At 47.6% G+C, this 18945-nt stretch overlaps 2 protein-coding genes and 1 pseudogene across 7 annotated transcripts in view; 2 read left to right on the top strand and 1 right to left on the bottom strand.

Annotated features, from left to right (window-relative positions):
• Traf3ip1 (TRAF3 interacting protein 1) overlaps window positions 1–11304 on the bottom strand; it is a 32120-nt gene extending 20816 nt beyond the window's left edge. For 3 of the 6 annotated variants that reach the window (XM_031368440.1, XM_031368442.1, XM_031368444.1), the window contains exons 1-6: window positions 11019–11304; window positions 7629–7697; window positions 5418–5579; window positions 4283–4420; window positions 3780–4199; window positions 363–434 (exon numbers count right to left, since the gene is read on the bottom strand). In XM_031368440.1, the coding sequence (XP_031224300.1) occupies window positions 363–434; window positions 3780–4199; window positions 4283–4420; window positions 5418–5579; window positions 7629–7697; window positions 11019–11141 (984 nt within the window). In that variant the 5' untranslated portion in view covers window positions 11142–11304. The remainder of the gene's footprint in view (window positions 1–362; window positions 435–3779; window positions 4200–4282; window positions 4421–5417; window positions 5580–7628; window positions 7698–11018) is intronic. The other 3 variants (XM_031368441.1, XM_031368443.1, XM_031368445.1) reach the window with 1 other exon arrangement.
• Per2 (period circadian regulator 2) overlaps window positions 1–18945 on the top strand; it is a 750618-nt gene that overhangs the window by 668423 nt on the left and 63250 nt on the right. The gene's annotated exons all lie outside the window — the stretch shown is intronic.
• On the top strand, window positions 11140–18855 carry LOC116089488 (annotated as a pseudogene).

Raw genomic sequence — 18945 nt, 5'->3', positions numbered from 1 at the left:
TGTGGAGCACCTCCATCAGATGGCCTGTGAGCATGTCTGTGAGGTGCCTCTATCAGATGGCCTGTGAGCATGTCTGTGGAGCACTTTCTGGATTGCTGACTGATGTGGCCAGTGCCATCTCTGGCAAGTAGGCGGAGACTATAGAACCCAGCTGACTGAGAGCCTGAGAACAGGGCAGGAGTCAGGGTTCCTTTATGTCTCTGTTTCCATTCCTGCCTCCAGGCTTCCTTGACAGTCTGTATGTTGAAGTACAAGCCAAATAAGCCTTTACCTTCCCTAGGTTGGTTTGGTCAGTGTTTTATCATGGACAGAAAAGCAAGCAGAGACAAGACAGACAGACAGACAGAGTTTTTTAACTTTACCTCCGTCTCTGCTTTCACATCTTTGTAAGATCCATCTGACAACTTTTTAGATATCTCCCCTGAGCTTGAGGACTATAAAAAGAAGAAGAATCCTTTTTATACTTTAGACTTGTTAAAAATCTGTAATACTAACAATGAAAGAAAACCACCAAGGAACAAATAAGATAACCTGTCACACAGGGGCACATGCCTCTCCAGGTCTGAGAGCCATGTTATTCTGCCTAGAAGTCCCAAGAGTATTCCAAGAAAGTTGCAGACACTCTCAAGTAGGTAGGGCCAGGTTAGCCAAGATCAGAAGAGAAAGGTGGTGTGACTGTAAACCCCACTCCTGGCTTCTGAGTGTCTCCTGATAATGGAGCAACTTCAGAACGGAAGGAGTCCTCATAGCAAAAGTGAAAACACTGTCAGGAACTATATGAGTACTGTAAATACCACCTTATTCCTTAAATCCATTCTCTGAAAGATCTGGACAAAGGGAGACAGACTGTCATCCCTAAGTTCATGGTGAAGGTATGGAATGGGGTCACCACGATTGCTGAGTTCAGGCCAGCCTCACAGTCCCACAGAGGGCCAATGAGGAGGTGGGCAGGCCCAGCAAAGGCTAAGCCAGCAGCTAGGCTACCAGGCACCCTGGAGCCCTGCTGGCTGCACGCATGCTTGCACCTGTCTTCCCACCAGGCATCTTGAGGCCATCTCTGCCTCCTCCTAGACACAAGGAGCAGGGCAAGAACTGGCAAGAGCTGGAGTGACTTAGCAGACACAGGGGAGGGAGGCAGGAGGGGGCTTTTGTGAGGAGTCTTGAAGTAGCTCACATCTGCAGGAACTTCTGGCCGCAGTAAACTTCAACATTAGTTTCCTAGCCCCACAGAGCTCAATAAAGGTACCCCCATATTAACAACAAAAGAGCCAGGCAGACAGAACCACAATGAGACCTCAGTAAACTGAACTTCACTTGACTGTGGTGGCCATTCCTTTGAAACAAAACCATCATATGGGGGCTGGAGAGATGGCTAAATGGGTTAAGAGCACTGACTATTCTTCCAGAGGTCCTGAGTTCAATTCCCAACAACCACATGGTGGCTCACAACCATCTGTAATGGCATATGATGCCCTCTTCTGGTGTGTCTGAAGACAACTACAGTGTACTCACATACATAAAAATAAATAAATACATCTTTTTAAAAAACCATCACGTGTACTTGGTTCTTATGCACACACACACACCACCCCCCCAACTGCCTTTCTCTGTGAGCCACTCACACTTCAGCAGCTCCAGTGAGCAGGATGTGGAGAGGCTTGCTCTGGAGTCAGACCTGAGGAAAACAGTCCCTATGAGGGATGGCCTCACACAGTTTAAATACACCAGAATATACTAGTGCCTCTAAAAATGCAGCTCAATGAAAATTATTTTCTTAGGCCACTAAAAAGAGACAATGATAAGATATAGATGATTTCCAAAACTCACAAAGGAACCCAGGTTACTATGACGCAGGCACATTATAACACTGACACTGAGTGTATTACCCCAGGATGTGTGGGGGAGGTTAAAATGTGACTTAAATAGCAAACACCCAAGCGCCTGGCAGAATGCTAAACACAACTACCAATGAGACCACAGCAATCTCACTGCACTATACCTGGAGAAGGGAACATGCTGACAGCCACAAACAGGCAGTGACAGGACACACGCATGGCTGATCCTCTCACTAAAAGCCACGCTGAGATACAAGAGACTTAGTAAGCTCAGTCATGTCCGTGCTCCTGTCCCCAGCTCCTGCTTTCTCTACAGGCCTGGCAGGGAACTGTCAACCTCTGAGGACAGAAGACATCTGACAGCAGTGTTTGGCTGGCGTCCTCTCTGGATTCGTCTTCCAGCACTCTAAACACTTCATAGCCACTACCCACTGATCGACACCTTCCAAAGACCTGAGACCTGAAACACCACCATCACTTGCCTGGATGCTTGAATCTCTGCTTCACCTAATGTCTACTGCATACCTACTATGTGCCAGTTCTCTATTAGGCCAGGAATTCAACAGTGAACATAAGTACTAACCAAAGTGTATGCTTAAGGATATTTTAAATATGTTTGAAAACTTACTGAAGAATGCTGAGTTAAATGGTTGAGCTACTATTAAGAAGTGACAAAAACATTTAAAGTTTTTAAGAACTGGGCCAATAAGATGGTTCAGTGAGTAAAAGGATTTTTCATGCAAACCCAGCAACTTGAGTTTATTCTTCAGAGTACAGCCTAAAGGTTAGGAAAGAACCAACTCTACAAAGTTGTCCTCTGGCCTCCATACTGTGGCACGCACACACACACACACACACACACACATCTATACACACCTCATGCACCCATATAGATCAACAATTAGAGTATAAATAAATAAATTTCTTCAAAGAGACACCTGGCAAGAAATTGGTATCTCTTTGGATTACTCAAGAAATCAAACACAGCCACAATTCACAATTCCAAGTTTTCCAAAGCCTATTCTAAGGATGACAGATATCCTGGCTGCTATTGTGTGTCAATTGACACAAGTTAGAGTCATGAGAGAGGAATGAGCCTCAGTTGAGAACATGCCTCCATGAGATCCAGCTGTAAGGCATTCTCTCAGTTCTCTCAAATCAATGGGAGAGGGCCCAGACCATTGTAGGTGGCGCCATCCCTGGGCACCTGGGTTCTATAAGAAAGCAAGCTGAGCGAGCCATGGGAAGCAAGCCAGTAAGCAGCACTCCTCCATGGCCTCTGCATTAGCTCCTGCCTCCAGGTTCCTGCCCTGCTTGAGTTCCTGTCCCAACTTCCCTCAGTGATGGACTATGGTCTGGAAATATAAGCCAAATAAACTCTTTTATCCTCAACTTGCATTTTGGACATGGTGCTTCATCACAGCAACAGAAACCCTAAGTAAGACAACAGGTTCAGGAGCTGGAGAGATGGCACTGTGGTTAAGAGTCCCTGCTAACTCTTACAGAGCAGAGCTCAGTTCTCGGCAGCCCACATCAGGCAGCTCATAATCACCCGTGTGTCTCTAGCATACATGACATACATTCACACATACACACAAATAGAAAAAAATTTAAAAAATATATTTAAAAATCAAAGGCAGGGCAGATGTTGTTTTACAGAGCACTGCACACTCTCCATGAACAGGCCCCGGAGCTGGAGGAATGGCTCAGGGTTAGGAGTACTGACTGCTCCTGCACAGGGCCTGGGTTCAGTTCCCAGCATCTACACAGTAGCTCAGAACCTCCTCTAACCCCAGCCGCAGAAGATGTGATGCCCTCTTCTGGCCTCAAGGGCCTCCTGCACATACATGGTACACATACATTCATTCAAGCACACACATAAACATAAGAATAATGAATAAATAAATCTAAAAGAAAAACAAGAAGTCTTAATCATGACCATGCCTTTTTCTCTGGCTTGTCTGCATCTCTGCTTTTCTCCCGGTCAGAATCCCGGGTATGTTCTCCATTCTTCGATTTCCGTCGTTCTCGGTCTTTTCCCTTGTCACGGTCTCGGTCTCGGTCCTTCGCCCTCTCTTTTTCTTTCCCGCCCTCACTCCTCCTGTCCCTCTCCCTGTCCCTTTCTGCCTCTCTGTCCCGGTCTTTGTTGTTTCTGTCCCTGTCCTTAGCCCGTGCTCTGGTTTTCTCTCGCTCTCCGTCTCTGTTCCTGTCCCTGTCAGGGTCTCTGTGTCGGTCTCTGTCGGCCTCCTTAGCCTTCTCCTTGTCCCTCTCCTTCTCCCGAGGCCTGCTGTCTTCCTTCAGCTCCTCCTTCTGTTTGTGCTCTGCACTTCTGCTTCTCTCCTTGACCTCAGAGTTTCGTTTATCCTGAAGAAAAGCATATGGACATAGCCGTTATTTTTAATAGTTATACAGACTTGCTGTGTTGAAGATGTACACCTACAGCTCACCTCTTTGTGTGTTCTGGACTCTTCCTCCTTCACACTCTTATTGTCAGGCTCTTGTGCTTTCGACATCCGCTGGGTCCGCCCTCTCGAGTCCCCCTTGTCCCCAGCTAAGACTCTCTTCACTGCATCATCACTGGAGAGCTGGATGGCCGTCCCAGGGAAGGGAAAGTGATGTTAGCAAGTACAAGCACAGCTCACTAAACAGTTCTTCCTACCACAAGGGACATTTGAAGATAAACTAGTAAGCAAACATGTTAGTGACAAAGCACGACGTTTGAGAGCCATTACTAATGACCCCTCTATCCCAATGTCAGTGTGGACATGCGTGTGGCTCTAGTAACCCACACTGCACTACATATGTCATCAACAGAATCCCAGGATCTAATGAGCACACATCAATTAGTACAGCTATTACAAAAGAAATGTTAAAATCGCAGGTATAGTGAGAGAGCAGTGGAGCCTGTGAGCCACTGGGGATGTAGAGTATGCCGTGCTCCAGAAACAAGGGGGGTGCTCCCTTGCATGTGCGCGCGTGCGCACACACACTAATTGGCATGACCCAGCCACAGCACTCCAGGGTTTACACCAAAGGCTGGTCTAAAGGGACAGTGGCACTGTGCACTCAGAGTAGCACTGTCTATGACAGTCAGAATGTGGAAGCAACACAGAAAATTGGCCCTTGATATACTGCGGATGAACTCTGAGGAGTCTATGCTAGTGTCATCCTGCCTCACACATAGACAGTCAGACTCACAGCACAGAGAGGGGAAGGTTGTTACTAGGGTGGGAGGAGGAGGAGATGGGTACAGAAAGTGAGTTTTGCAAATGAAGAATGAACTACAATGATGGCCATACTTCACTAATGCATTCAAACTGCAAAACTTGTGATGGCTGAGACAACTGATACCTGGATTTACATGACAGAAAACTACCTCAAGCCCCATCAAAAGCAGATTCTGGCTCCCACATCCCTCACAGGCCCCAGGGGACTGACCGCTCTCCACAGCGGTCCTGCCCACTCACACCCCTGCCTCATGGGCTTCACAAGCATGAACTAGGAAAGCCTTCCACACCAGCTCTGCCAGCCCAGGACAAGCTGCCTACCAGGAAGGGCTTCGAAAGGCAGGCTTCCACCTACCTTGTTGAGGCAGCACTTGCCAATCAGCTGAAGCAGCTCATTGGTTCTTTCGGGTTCGTGCCCCGCCACAATTCTAGCTGGTTTTGCTGCCAAGGGTTCTCCTGACACCATCATGACCACATCGATGGCCTTCTGTAAGAAGCTAATTTTTGCATCTTTATCCTGAAATATTTGCACACAAAAGACAAACATTAAAGTAAATGCTTTGGGGCTAGATAAATGGCTCTTACAGTAATTAAAAGTGTACAGTGCTGTTACAGAGGACCCAAGTTTCAGTTCCCAGCATCACATCAGGTGCTTCCTAAGCATCTGTAACTCTGAGAGGATCTGACATCCTGTTTGGACTCCACAGACACTGCATTCACACATTTACATATACATGGGGGCAGGAAAGATGGTTGCACAGTTAAGAGTACTGACTGCTCTTCCAGAGGTCCTGAGATCAATTCCCAGCATCCACATGGTGGCTCACAACCATCTATAATGGGATCCGATGCCCTCTTCTGATGTGTCTGAAGGCAGCTACAGTGTACTCATACATAAAATAAATAAATCTTAAAAAAATAATAATAATTTAAAACACAAAAACCATATACATGGACATACACACATAGTTTGGTTTTTGTTTTTTCTTAAAAAGGAAGCCAAGAAGTCAGGAGAGAGAGAGTGTAGGTAACACCAAAGGAGTCGGAGGGAGGCAGCGCTGGGTGGATATGATCAAATACACTCAATAAGTGGGTGAGATTTTCAAAAAATAAAAATGTTTTAAAATAAAATTTTGATTTTAAATACTTTGGGTTTATATATTCAACATATTCAATAGGCCCAGAATATTCAATATATTCAATAGACTCAGTATATTCAATAAACCCAGAATAGTGCTTTTTTATATGAAAAACTATTTTTAGGTATATGACAAATTCAGAATTTCTGACTTTTCACAACCTTTATGAACTTTCAATGTTTACAACAAAATCTACTCATTCAAGCTTTCAATGCCACTAATGCGATAGCATTAACCTATAAAACAATCTGTTTGGGGCTGGAGAGATGGCTCAGTGGTTAAGAGCACTGACTGCTCTTCTGAAGGTCCTGAGTTCAAATCCCAGCAACCACATGGTGGCTCACAACCACCTGTAACAAGATCTGACTCCCTCTTCTAGAATGTCTTAAGACAACTACAGTGTACTTACATATAATAAATAAATAAATCTTTAAAAAAAAAACAATCTGTTTGGAGCTTCTTGCTTCTGAGACATGGTCTGTGTGGCCTAGGCTGGCTTCAAACTCATGACTCTCATGTCTCAGTCTCTCAGGGACTAGTGCACCACCACGGCTGGGCACTGATCCTGATTTACTTGTGCTTTTTGAGTAGGGCCTTGCAGGCTTGACTGGCTGGGCACCCACTGTCCACTCTAGCCTTGAACTTGTAGGAGTCCTCCTGACTTAGCTACCTGAGTGTTGGGCCTACAGCTATGCATGTCCACACCTGCTTGTAATACTGTTTTCTGTATGCATATGTGTACAGATGTGCATGCGTAAACACATGGCTGCAAAGGTGGGGACTGTTGCACACACGCACATGTATGTGTGTGTTCATGTGAAGGTCAGAGATTCGCCTCAGGTATCAATCATTCCATCAATTTGGTGTTTTGAGACAAGGTCTCTGGGTTCGAAAGCTCACCTACTACTTCCCTAGACTACCTGGTCAACAGGTACTCTCCAGCTCTGGGATCACCAGTACACACTTCCCCTATACCTGGTCAACAGGTACTGTCCAGCTGTGGGATCACCAGTACACACTTCCCTATACCTGGTCAACAGGTACTCTCCAGCTGTGGGATCACCAGTACACACTTTTCACCCTTTTCAGCTTTTCCCATGGGTGCTGGGCATGGAACTCAGGTCTGCACGTTTGCGTGCCAAGCACTGTACCAGCTATCTCTCCAGCCCCTAATGCTGCTTTCAGTAGGTAAGTCTAGCACAGCATACAGCTGCCACACATGAGAAGATGAAAGAAGAGCGGGTACACGTAACTCGGGAATCAACCAGCCTTGCATTCCACCCACCTATCAGCATAGACATCACACACACACACACACACACACACACACACACACACACACACACACACGCTAGTGTACAGCCTATAAAATGTGCTCTATTCTGCAAGGCAAGAGTGTGGAGAAAGGGAACGCACAGCAGACCTACCTTGACATTTTCTGACTTCATCTCGGCATCTGTGTAGAGGCCCTTCATGAAGCCAGTTATCCTAATCACCTGCCAAACAGAAAGAGACCATCATACACACCTCACTCCGCAGCCCCTTCACTGACCTCATCCACTGAACCCTGCTCTCAGGAGAGATCAGAATCCAGTCACACCTACAACTCCAATCGCTTCATCTCCTTTCTCAACCAAGGTTTGATGACTACTAAATGCAGGGCCTGGGCTTCAGAGAAGAGTCAGCTATAAGACAGCAAAGACTACCATCACTGAGCAGGTGCTAGGAGGCTCACAGGAGGGGAGGGGTGGTATAGCATCCCTCTGAGGCCAGAGACCGGCAGGGAAGAGCTGGGAAGCACACACCAAACAAAAGAAAGCCACCACCAAGTCCAGGCCCACAGGTTCCACCAGAGGGATGAGAGCAACATAGGGTGGTAGGAGACTGAACCTGAGGCCACGATGGCCTGACTCCGGTCCCTTTGCAGCAACTTGGGACCAGAAACAGAAGCACTCCAAGGAGACACAAACAGCTTTTATCTAGCAGAGGACCTGACCACACAACCCTTCCCCAGTGCGCTCAGACCAAGCCAGGGGAATGGACTCCAGAAAGAAAAGGAGCTACTTAGCCTGCGCGTCTGAAACCAGAAGATCCAGAAAAGTCCCTCATTTCTACTATCATGGAGTGTTCCCCCATCCAATCATAGCTGCTCTCTTCCTACAGTGCCTCCTCCCACAAGTAACCTGTAGCCTTAGTTACCCTTACAGGAGGACAATAATTTTCTGTTCCTCCATGCCCCTGCATCCAGCCAGGGTCCTGGATTCTCAAAAGTGCAGGCTACTAAAAAATCAGTAAGACAGGTAACAGGAAAAAAAAAAAAGCTATCAAGAAAGTGAAGGTGGTGCTTAGTGAGGACCAGACTCGTGGTACATAGTAACCTGTTACCATGGGGACAGGAGGCGGGCTTTAAAAACAGCAGCAGCAAGACATCCCCACATGAATGTCACCTCCTCTGGGATGGGGCTACAGCTATTTTGGCTGCATCATTCTAGTTATTAATTAATCTAGAAGAGTCCATCTCACAACAAACTACAGGAGGGACGCTGGGCTGGGCTGAGCTGGGCTTGTGCTGGGTCATTTTGAGGAGACTGCTGGCTCGCACACAGACCACCTGAGCACCCTGATCTAACATTCCTGAAACTGACTTTACTCAGGTTTTCCCAGGACGCTGGTAGTTTAAATTGTGAGCAGCAAGCTGGCGAGATGGCTCAGCAGGTAAGAGCACTGACTGCTCTTCCAAAGGTCCTGAGTTCAAATCCCAGCAACCACATGGTGGCTCACAACCACCCATAGTGAGATCTGATGCCCTCTTCTGGCACATCTGAAGACAGCTACAGTGTACTTATGTATAATAATAAATAAATTTTAAAAAAAAAGAAACTTTAAAAAAAATTGTGAGCAGCAATTGTGACAAGAGACATTCATGTCTGAATGGAGGGTTTAATGAAGAAACAGCGGTGGCTGACTCAAGAAAGAGATTCGAATGCAATATTCAGGGAGAATAAAGAACCTTCAGAGAGGCTCTCTACCCCTGCAATGACAAAACTTCTAAGTAACTCAACTCTGACACCCCTATCACGGAGGTGCAGCTAATGTACTTCTCTTCGTACCAGAACAGGACTGGCTTCGCCACTGGATTCAGTAAAGTCTAAAAGAAAAAGCAGCGCTCACCCCTCACCTGTCTACCTGGTCAACAGTCAACTCCCACTTCAACATTCCTCTTCCCTCCCACAAGCTCCACTCCATTCTTGAGTGATCTGAGGATGAGGTGCATTCCCCATAAGCCATGGGCTGATGGTACTAACAGAATAAAAACACAGGCTTAGCAGTCTCCACTGTGATAGGCCGGCACCATGATGCCTAACTCTTCTTGACTCCTTCACAACTGCCTGCTTCACAGGGCTCTCCACACAGCCAGTCCCTTCCTCAGACCTTCCAGGGTAGGTTACCAATGTCTCACTGTCTGGGAGAGGAGACTACCAGGCAGAAGAGCTCCTTAGGATGTGGGTGGATTCCAGAGCTTTTCTGGACACACCTAAGATTAACACACAGGGCCACGTTCCAAGACAGTACACATTACAAGCTAAGGTGGGAGGGCCAAAATGAGTAGAGAAGGGTAGACTACAGTGCTCAACCTACCGAGACAAGAAAGTCTGAGGATCATCAACACAGGGGTTGGGGGGGGGGGGACCTTGAGCTCTAAGTCCCAGCCACACCCCAAGTTCCACAGCACCCTCTGGAGTACCATGCCCACTGTGCGCACCCCCTGCAGTGATACTCTTGGGGTTGCCAAGAGCCCTTACAGACTCCACACCATTGTGGCTGTTGTACAATGTTACGTACCTCATCCAATATAGCTTCCTGGAGATTCACTAACAAATGGAAGACATGCTCTAAAGACACACAATGGCAAGTCGGGGGGCAGGGTAGGGAGGGATGTGTTTCTTGAGGGGGCCCAGAAGCCTCCTTCTAAGAGGTGGTAAAGTAAGGCAGGTCCCAAGACCTAGTGGGCCTGGGAACCTAACATGGACAGCACCTTTGAAAGCTCTTACCCAGGCCCCAGACAAGGACCTACACCCTACTCAGGCCTCAAGAATAAGCACAGCCCAGTTCCAGAACTCCAACATACCTCCAGCTCCTAACAGCAACTTGACCCCTGAGTCTAGACCCTGTCCCAGGGCTCCTCCTCAGGTACCGACGTCAGCCCTGGCCTCCACCTCCTCCCAGCCCCCTAACCCACAGACCTAGACTCTGACCCGGGCCTTCTATCTCCACCCAAACCACCTGACCAGCACCCACTACTCTACCCTGACTCCAACTGGAACCAAACCCTGACCCTCACCTGGACCTGCACCTCCACCCCTCTCAATCCAATCAGCACTCAGAGCCTGATTGTCACACAGATCTCACCACTGACCCTGATCCTCACTGTCGTCTGAGACTAATCCTCATTTCGACCCGAACCCTGATTGGCATCCTACAACGCCTCTCACACTGCCCGGTCCCTCAACGCGACCCTCACGATACCTGGTCACTCCCTTGACCCGACCCTAATTCTGCCTCTCACCCCAAAACGAATCATACTCAGACGCGCATCCTACCTAGACCCTCACCCTACCCAGACCCTAACCCCGACACTCACTCGGTCCGGCACCTAACCCCAACCTTCAACACCGACCCTTACCCCGTCCCACACCCTACCCCAACCCTCAACCCGTCCCGCCCCTACCGGGACCCTTAACCCGTCTCGCACTCTACCCGTACCCTCACCCCACCTCAACCGGACCCTGTCCTGACCCGCACCAGCCCGCGCCTACCTCGGTGATGATGTCGTGCAGGTAGCGGAACGGTGGCTTGTTGAGCAGCTTCTCGGTGAGCGGCGGCCTCCGGATCACCTTGCCCAGAGCCTCCTGCGTCCGCCGCACCACTGCCGCGTTCATGGCGCTGCCGCCCGCGACCGCTCGCGCCCCTCCTCGCGCGCCGCGCCTCTGCCCGGTGCCCCGAGATGCCCGCCGTCCCGGCGCGCCGGTCTCCCATCCCACAGTGCACCGCAGCTCGCCACCGCGCCTGCGCGTGTCACCAGCACCCGGTCTCTAGGGCCGCGCGGCCTTGGCAACGGACGCGCGCCGGCCCCGCCCATCCCCCCTCCGGCCTCTCTAGCTGTGCGGGAGGACTCGCGCGCTCCGCCTCTGTGGCTGCTGGAACATGAACCTGCTCCCACAACCCCGCGCACCACAGGGCGCTGCACAGCACTGCCCAGAGACCTGGCCGTTCTGTGTGAGGAAAGAGCGACCATTTGTTTCTAAAGAGAGCTTTTACAGCAACACCCACCAGGAAAATAACACTTCACAGAAACTTGAAAAGCGGACTTTACTCCTCTCATCCCTTCATTCCGGTTCCCTGCTCAGCAACCTTAGGTAATCTTTAAAATGATGCCAAAGGGAAAGACTGTGTCCTTTCACATTTTCTCTGTCCTTGGTACACCAGGGCGGGTACAAAGCTGAGAAGTAGCTAGGCCCTTAAGCTAGGATGCTGCAGTTTTCTCCACACACACCCCACCCGCACCGCCACCGCCGCCGTCACCCGAGGCTATGTAGGAGATGTCTCTTCAGGATCAGGGGCTGCTGCTGGGCTGGAGATCTGGAGTTCCTCCACCCAAATTGGCAGAACCCCAACTAGAACGTTGCCCCTGATCTGCCTACCATGGCTACCCCCTGAGAGCCAGAAACTTCTTTAAGAGCCCTCTCACTCGGAGCCCCAGCTGGAGTTGGTCTCTGGGTGGGCAGAATTCAGAGAGCAGAGGTCCTGTCTCTAAACACTGCCCCTAAGAACAGACCTACCACACTCCTACCCTAGAAAGTTCTCTTTGGGCAGAATCCTGATGTAGGTGTGGAATGAAAGCTGGAGCCAGCAACTCGCTTGTCTGTGATGCTGGACCAAATGGTAAGAACACAGGTATCTCTTGGAAGATACCTCTGACCTTGGGAATTCTACTGAGGACCTGGCGCTTAGGCCATACAACAAAGGGAAAGGTGATCCTCTCTCAGCTTGTGGAGGGCAGGACAGTAAGTGGATCCAAGAGGCACCCTGTGGAGGCCCAGAGTACAGGTTTTGGCTGCTCTTTAGGAGTGCCAGCCACCAGGAGGCCTCCAGCCTATCTGGGTACCAAAGTCTGTACCCTAGGGGATCCAGGACAGGAAGCATTGCCAAGCAAGTCCCTCTGGGGACTGACCTAGGGGAGGCAACTTTGAAGAGTATAGTCCCATCTTCCAGAGCCTCACCCCTACCTCTGGTCTAACCCACCCCTCCATACTTGAAGAATGAACATTTTGGTCACCAAGAAAGCAGGTCCCAGAAGATGTAAGCAATTCCTGGCTTCAAGAAAGATATCTGGAACCAGGGCCTCCCCGGGGAAAAGATGCAGAGGCTGGCATGGAGCCGTCAGCCTTGGGGGATAAGCAGAGTAGGGGCTGCTGACCTAAATCACCCCCCTGAGATGAGGCAGAGAACCGTAGAGCATCATTCATGGAAGAAGGTAATGGATTAAGAATGGGAGAGGGGTTTCTGACTCAAAAGCCTGGCAGGGGAGGCTTTCAACACGAGCAGTTTCCAAGTGAATGAAATAAGGATGGCTGTGAGTCACCCCAGGAAACAGAAGCCACAAAGCAAAGTGGCATCCAGGCCCTACCTCCCCCAGCTGGGAGGCAAACATTCCCAGAGACAAAAACCTGAGGATGCTGAACCTCACATCTGCTGAGAGCCCAGGATGTGGGTCAGGCTTGGGCAAGGGCCTGGATTTGGGTAGCAGGGAAGGGAGGAGGAGTCATGCCGAGAAGATGAACCTATCTACTATCTGTCTGTTAGTCTACTGGCCTACAGGATGTCTACTCCGTCTGAATTTCACATAAGACAGTTTACCATAAGTTTATGGCAGACGGTTTTTTCATTCTTTAATTTGAAATTCAAAACTCAATACCCTGCAACTTTTGTTCTCTAAGCCTACAAGCCCTGGTTATGGCAACCAAAGTGTGTCCATGGAGCAGAGTGTGCAGCAGAAGTAGGCATCTCCCACAAGTGGGAAGCCTCGCCTGTCAGTGCAGCTCCCGCATCCCGGGTTAGGGGTACAAAGCAAGGTCCCCACTGCTAACATACAGTCCCAGGTGTTGACACCTCCATTGCTGAGCTTCATGCCAGTCTTGTGGAAGCTGGAGGGAGGGAGAGGAGAGAGAGAGAGACAGAGAGAGACAGAGAGAGACAGAGAGAGAGACAGAGAGAGAGACAGAGAGAGAGACAGAGACAGAGAGAGACAGAGAGAGACAGAGACACAGAGAGACACAGAGAGACACAGAGAGACACAGAGAGAGAGCGCTGGGGAGAAGCATATCCCCTCACAAAGTTCTGCCCAGATGTTTTCAGGTCTTTGGCATCTGGATCCCATCACCCCCAAAGGCCTCTGAGCTATTCATACCAGTTCCCAACATGTTTGTTTGTTTGTTTGAAACAGGGTTTCTCTGTGTAGCCCTGGCTGTCCTGGAACTCACTGTAGACCTGGCTGGCCTCAAACTCAGAAAACCACCTGCCTCTGCCTCCCAAGTGCTGGGATTAAAGGCATGCACCACCACTGCCCGGCTAGTGAAATGCTAGATGCTGTTGCCAACATCTTTAAGCTCTGCTGACCGCAGCTTCTCTTCAGTGAAGGAGGAAAGCTCTCTTTTCTGGCCACACAGTCAGGGTCAAGGACCCCACTAGAAAAGTGCATCTAGGGGTGCCACAAGCCCTGCCCTCTTCCGAGGGGAGGAACCAGATAGGGAAAGCTTCCAGCCTTCCCAGGAGGGCAGAAGTGTAGGGATGGATACCCATGTTTCTCTCAATGCAAGTTATATTTTGTATATTTGTTTTATTTTTTTACTATGTCATTCATGCCTTTATTTTTTTTCTTTTGTTTACTAGGGTAGGTTTGACAAATAAAAGCCATATAGCTTTGTAAAGTACAATATGACATTTTGTGATTTGTGTACATGGTAAAATGTTTCCATTTGGATAATTACCATGTCTCTGCCTCCGAGAGGTGTCATTTTTATGATGAGGCTGATAAGATCTAGTTTCTCAGTGATAATTTGGTACACAATGTGTTGTTATGATCTATAGCCCCTATACTATAAAATAAATTCGAAGTCTTCTTTCACCTGATGTAAAGGAAAGTTCTCCGAGAGCCTCTACCAACACCCGTTTACTCTCAGTTTCTGTGAGTTCAACTTTAAGCTCCTCTTGTGAGATCATGTGACGGTCATCCTCTGTGCCTGTCTTATTTCACTTAACCGAATGTTTTCTTAGGTTCATGCTCATGGCTGATTTCCATATTCTATGGTAGAATAATATTCCTCTGTATCATATTTTGCTTATCTATTTAGCTGTCAGTAGTTACTTAGATTGACGACTCTCTTGGTTAGCTTTAACTATGAAGTTGATACGACCTATAATCATCTAGAAAGGAATCTCAGCTGCCATTCCTTAAATCAGACTAACCTGTGGGCATGTGAGAGATGGCTCAGTGATCAAGGCTGCTTTCTGCTCTTCTGGACGACCCAAGCTTGGTATTCAGGTATTGCAGGGCTTTTGGGGATCGTGCTTGAGATTTAAAAATGAAGATGTGGAGAGATCTACATAGTTGAAGGCTTGTAAGGTGACTCGGTTTGGAGACAGGAACTTTAAAGAGTTGATTATAATTAAATGGTCACTAGACTAGACCTGAATCCAGATCCAGTCTGATTGGGGTCCTCTTAAGATTAGGACAAGGATACCGACACACAAACACACAAACATACAGACAGACACACACAGACAGACACATGTACACATACACACACACACTGATGATCATGTAAGGTCACAGGAAGAAGATAGATATAGATAGATAGATAGATAGATAGATAGATAGATAGATAGATAGATAGAGATAGAGATATATGCCAAGAAAACCATCCTCACAATAATACCAACCCATCAACACTTTAACTTTAGATGCCTAGCTTGCAAAATTGAGCCTCCAAACCTGTGGTTATAGCAGCATCTCTGCAAGCTGTCAAACTCTGCAAGCTAGAGCATCCTAATAGGCTCTATGTGGACCATTGTCTCTGGTCTACAGCTAGTCCGTGGAACTCATTTGCACTGGGTAGATAGTGGGAAGGTGCGTTCAGCAACGCCAAGCCAATCTCCTCCAGGACACAGAGTGAGACTGTGCCAGGACAGAGGTGAGGACAGGACACACTGCCCATGCTTCAGGAACTCAGCAAATATTTGTGGCATGGTTCATGCATGAATGGATACCACATAATAAATACTCTCTGCTTATTTGGCCCTTGCTGTGTGTCAGGGGGGCCCATGCAGAGTTGATCTCTGAGACTTGCCCAAACCTGCCAGTGGATAGATCACCCTTTCAACTTTCCAGATCGTGTTCCAAGGTCACAGTGGCTATTTCTATTCACATGTTCATTGTAGAAGCCAGATGGGGAGAGGGACAGCAAATAAATGGCTCATGGGCTGATCAACAAAGTAAACAAACTCTATCTACAGCCTGGGAGACATGGGCCGGTTAACATAGCAACCCAGGCCATGGCCGTCCCTCCACTGGTCTCTTTGCTCATGAGTCGACCTTAACCAGCAGACTTTCTGTATACTTGATCTTCATATAGATACATCCTTGCCATTTTCTGAGCATCAAAAGTAGACCATGTTTGGACTGGAAAGATGGCTCAGGGGTTTAAGAGTATTAGTTGCATTTCCAGTTCCTAGCACTCATGTCAGATAGCTCACAATAGCCTGTAGTTCCAGATCTGTGGGATCCAATGCCTCTGGCCTCCAAAACCAACTGCACGCATGTGCACACACCCACTGGAAGACAGACACATCCGCCATAATTAAAAATAATAAAAATAAATATTGTTCCGGTTTGAGGAAGGTTGCACTTTGGGCATGTGTGTCTTTTCCACGGGGCTCCTGTGTGTCCCTCTGTCTGGGTGATCTTGTCTGGGTTACTCCTGGCAGGCCTAAGGCTAAAGACGAGAAGAAGTACAAAGCAGGTCTCAGACTTTCACAAGTTGATAAAAACTAGTAAAGTGACACTTGAGAACAAACTGCAAAATAAGCAATTTAAACAACAAGGTACTATCAAGAAGTACCGAAAAGAGCAGAGGAAACTATGGCAAGCTGTAAAAGACGCTGCATTTAAAAAACCCATTCCATTGGAGGACCCAAAGTGCAAACAACCAGTTAAAAGGATGGAGAGGGAAGAGGACGAAGAGGAAGAAGTCCTTCCTTTAGGTCTGATGGATGAGGATGACTTACAGCTGATGAAAGATGTAGGACAGAAAGCATCTTCTCTCACAAGAGATCTTTCTTCTAGTGAACCCGTTCACATCAAGAGACGAAAGCATGAGGGTGTGACAGAGAAATATGAAAAAGCACCAAGCACTCTGCACACCGCACCAGAGAAGGAGTTGATTCTCCTGCTTCCTATCAAGGATAAGAGTGGCATAACCCCACAGAGAAGCCAGTCACTGACATCCAGCAAGAAGAAGAGGATGAAGAAGAGGTCATTGAAGACCCCAGGCAAGAGCTGACCATAGAAGAGCACATGATTGAGAGAGAGAGAGAGAGAGAGAGAGAGAGGAAACTACAGGACAAGAAAATACAGATTGCAACCTTGGCATTTGCTATTCTAGCAGATCCAGAAAGTCATATTAAAAAACTAAGGGAGTTGCATTCCATGCTGATGGAGCAGGACCCTGATGTGGCTGTCACTGTCCGGAAGTTGGTTAGCACTCACTGATGGAGCTGTTAAAGGACATAACTCCCTCGTATAACCTACCAAGATTCTTTTTTTTTTTTTAACATATAAGAACAAGTTTTATGGGCTGGTGAGATGGCTCAGTGGGCAAGAGCACTGATTGTTCTTCCGAAGGTCGTGAGTTCAAATCCCAGCAACCACATGGTGGCTTACAACCACCCGTAATAAGATCTGACACCCTCTTCTGGTGGCCCAAAGACAGCTACAGTGTACTCATTTATAACAATAAATAAATCTTTAAAAAAAAAAAAAAGAACAAGTTTTATTTTGTTTATTTATTTACTTACTTACTTATTTGTCTTCTTTTTGGTTTTTCAAGACAGGGTTTCTCTGTATAGCCCTGGCTGTCCTGGAACTCACTCTATAGACCAGGCTGATCTCGAACTCAGAAATCTGCCTGCCTCTGCCTCCCAAGTGCTGGGATTAAAGGTGTGCGCTACCACTGCCCGGCCCTACCACAATTCTTAAAGAAACCCAGAAGTTAAGAGAATTTGAAGAAGGCCTGATTAACCAATACAAATTGTATTTGGAAAATCTGGAACAAATAATTAAAGGCTGGGAGCAAAGGAAGCAGAAGAAGAGCAACGTGGTGTCCTTAAAGGCCTACCAAGGGCTGGCTGAGGGGGCAGTGAAGAGCCTGCGTGAGCTGTTGGTGGCCCTGCCCCATTTTAGCTTTCACAACAACATCATTGTACTGATTGTCCCTCAGATGAACGATGGGTCAAAACTGGTATCTGAGGTATGTTTTGAAGCAATGAAGAACCTCTTTAAACAAGATAAATTAGGCCAAGCTTCTCTTGGTGTAATTAAAATGATCTCTTCCCTCTCCATCCTTTTAACTGGTCGTTTGCTCTTTGGGTCCTCCAATGGAATGGGTTTTTTAAACGCAGCGTCTTTCAAGGAAAAGAGAAAAACTATCAAGAATGCAAAGAAAGTGGGAGAAAGCAGAAGAGAAACTGGAGCGGGAACTTCAGGAGGCTGAAGCTTCAGAGGGCACTGAGAGAAAGCCGAAACTGCACACAGAGACTCTGAATATTGTGATTGTGACCTACTTCAGAATATTGAAGAAGGCCCAGAGGTCACCTCTTTGGCCAGCAGTTCCAGAAGGTCTTGCCAAGTTTGCACATCTTATAAATGTGGAGTTTTTTTGAGGATTTTTTTAGTGGTTCTTCATACCCGCACTGAGTATGGTGAACTACATTACCAAGAAAGTCTTCAGTGTCTTCAAAGTGCTTTTCATATTCTTTCCTGACAAAGAGATATTTTAAATGTTGACCCGATGAAATTCTAGACACATCTCTACCAGACCCTTTTCGCATTACATGCAGATTCTTCCATATTCCAGCTTGGCCTTTTAGCAACTACCAGGATATTGATGCAGACTTTCCTCAGATCTCTTGCTTGATAATGTGTCTCAGAGCAGTGGGGTGTTGAGCTGGAGGAGCCAGAGTTCTGTAATGCACAGAACACCGCACTGTGGGAGCTGCACGCACTTCGGAGACAATTACCATCCTGTGGTGTGAAGATTTACAGCACATCTGCCTGCTGGGGCACGATCCAAAGGCTCTGGGGCCCTCAAGCCTGAGCTGAGCCAAAGATCTGCAGTTGAACTTTTTGAGTCGTACAGTATGGCCGCAATGACATTCAACCCACTTGTTGAATCTTCAAACTCCAAAAGGAAGGGTACATTTTTACAAGGAGACTCATTTTTGAATGAAGATTTAAACCAACTCATCAAAAGATATTGTAGTGAAGCTTCTACTGAGACACCACTGGATTTCATCAAGTGTTTGAAAACATTATGGTAGTACAAAGACTCAGTGGACCATCTTACATATTTGTGTGTGAGTAGACAGACACATACAGATATGTGAGGGCCTGTTTCTTTTTGTACAAGG

This window comes from Mastomys coucha, unplaced genomic scaffold (genome assembly GCF_008632895.1).
Source record: "Mastomys coucha isolate ucsf_1 unplaced genomic scaffold, UCSF_Mcou_1 pScaffold14, whole genome shotgun sequence".
Taxonomy (NCBI): domain Eukaryota; kingdom Metazoa; phylum Chordata; class Mammalia; order Rodentia; family Muridae; genus Mastomys; species Mastomys coucha.
Note: the sequence above shows the minus strand (reverse complement) of the source record. Positions and strands in the feature narration are given on the sequence as shown.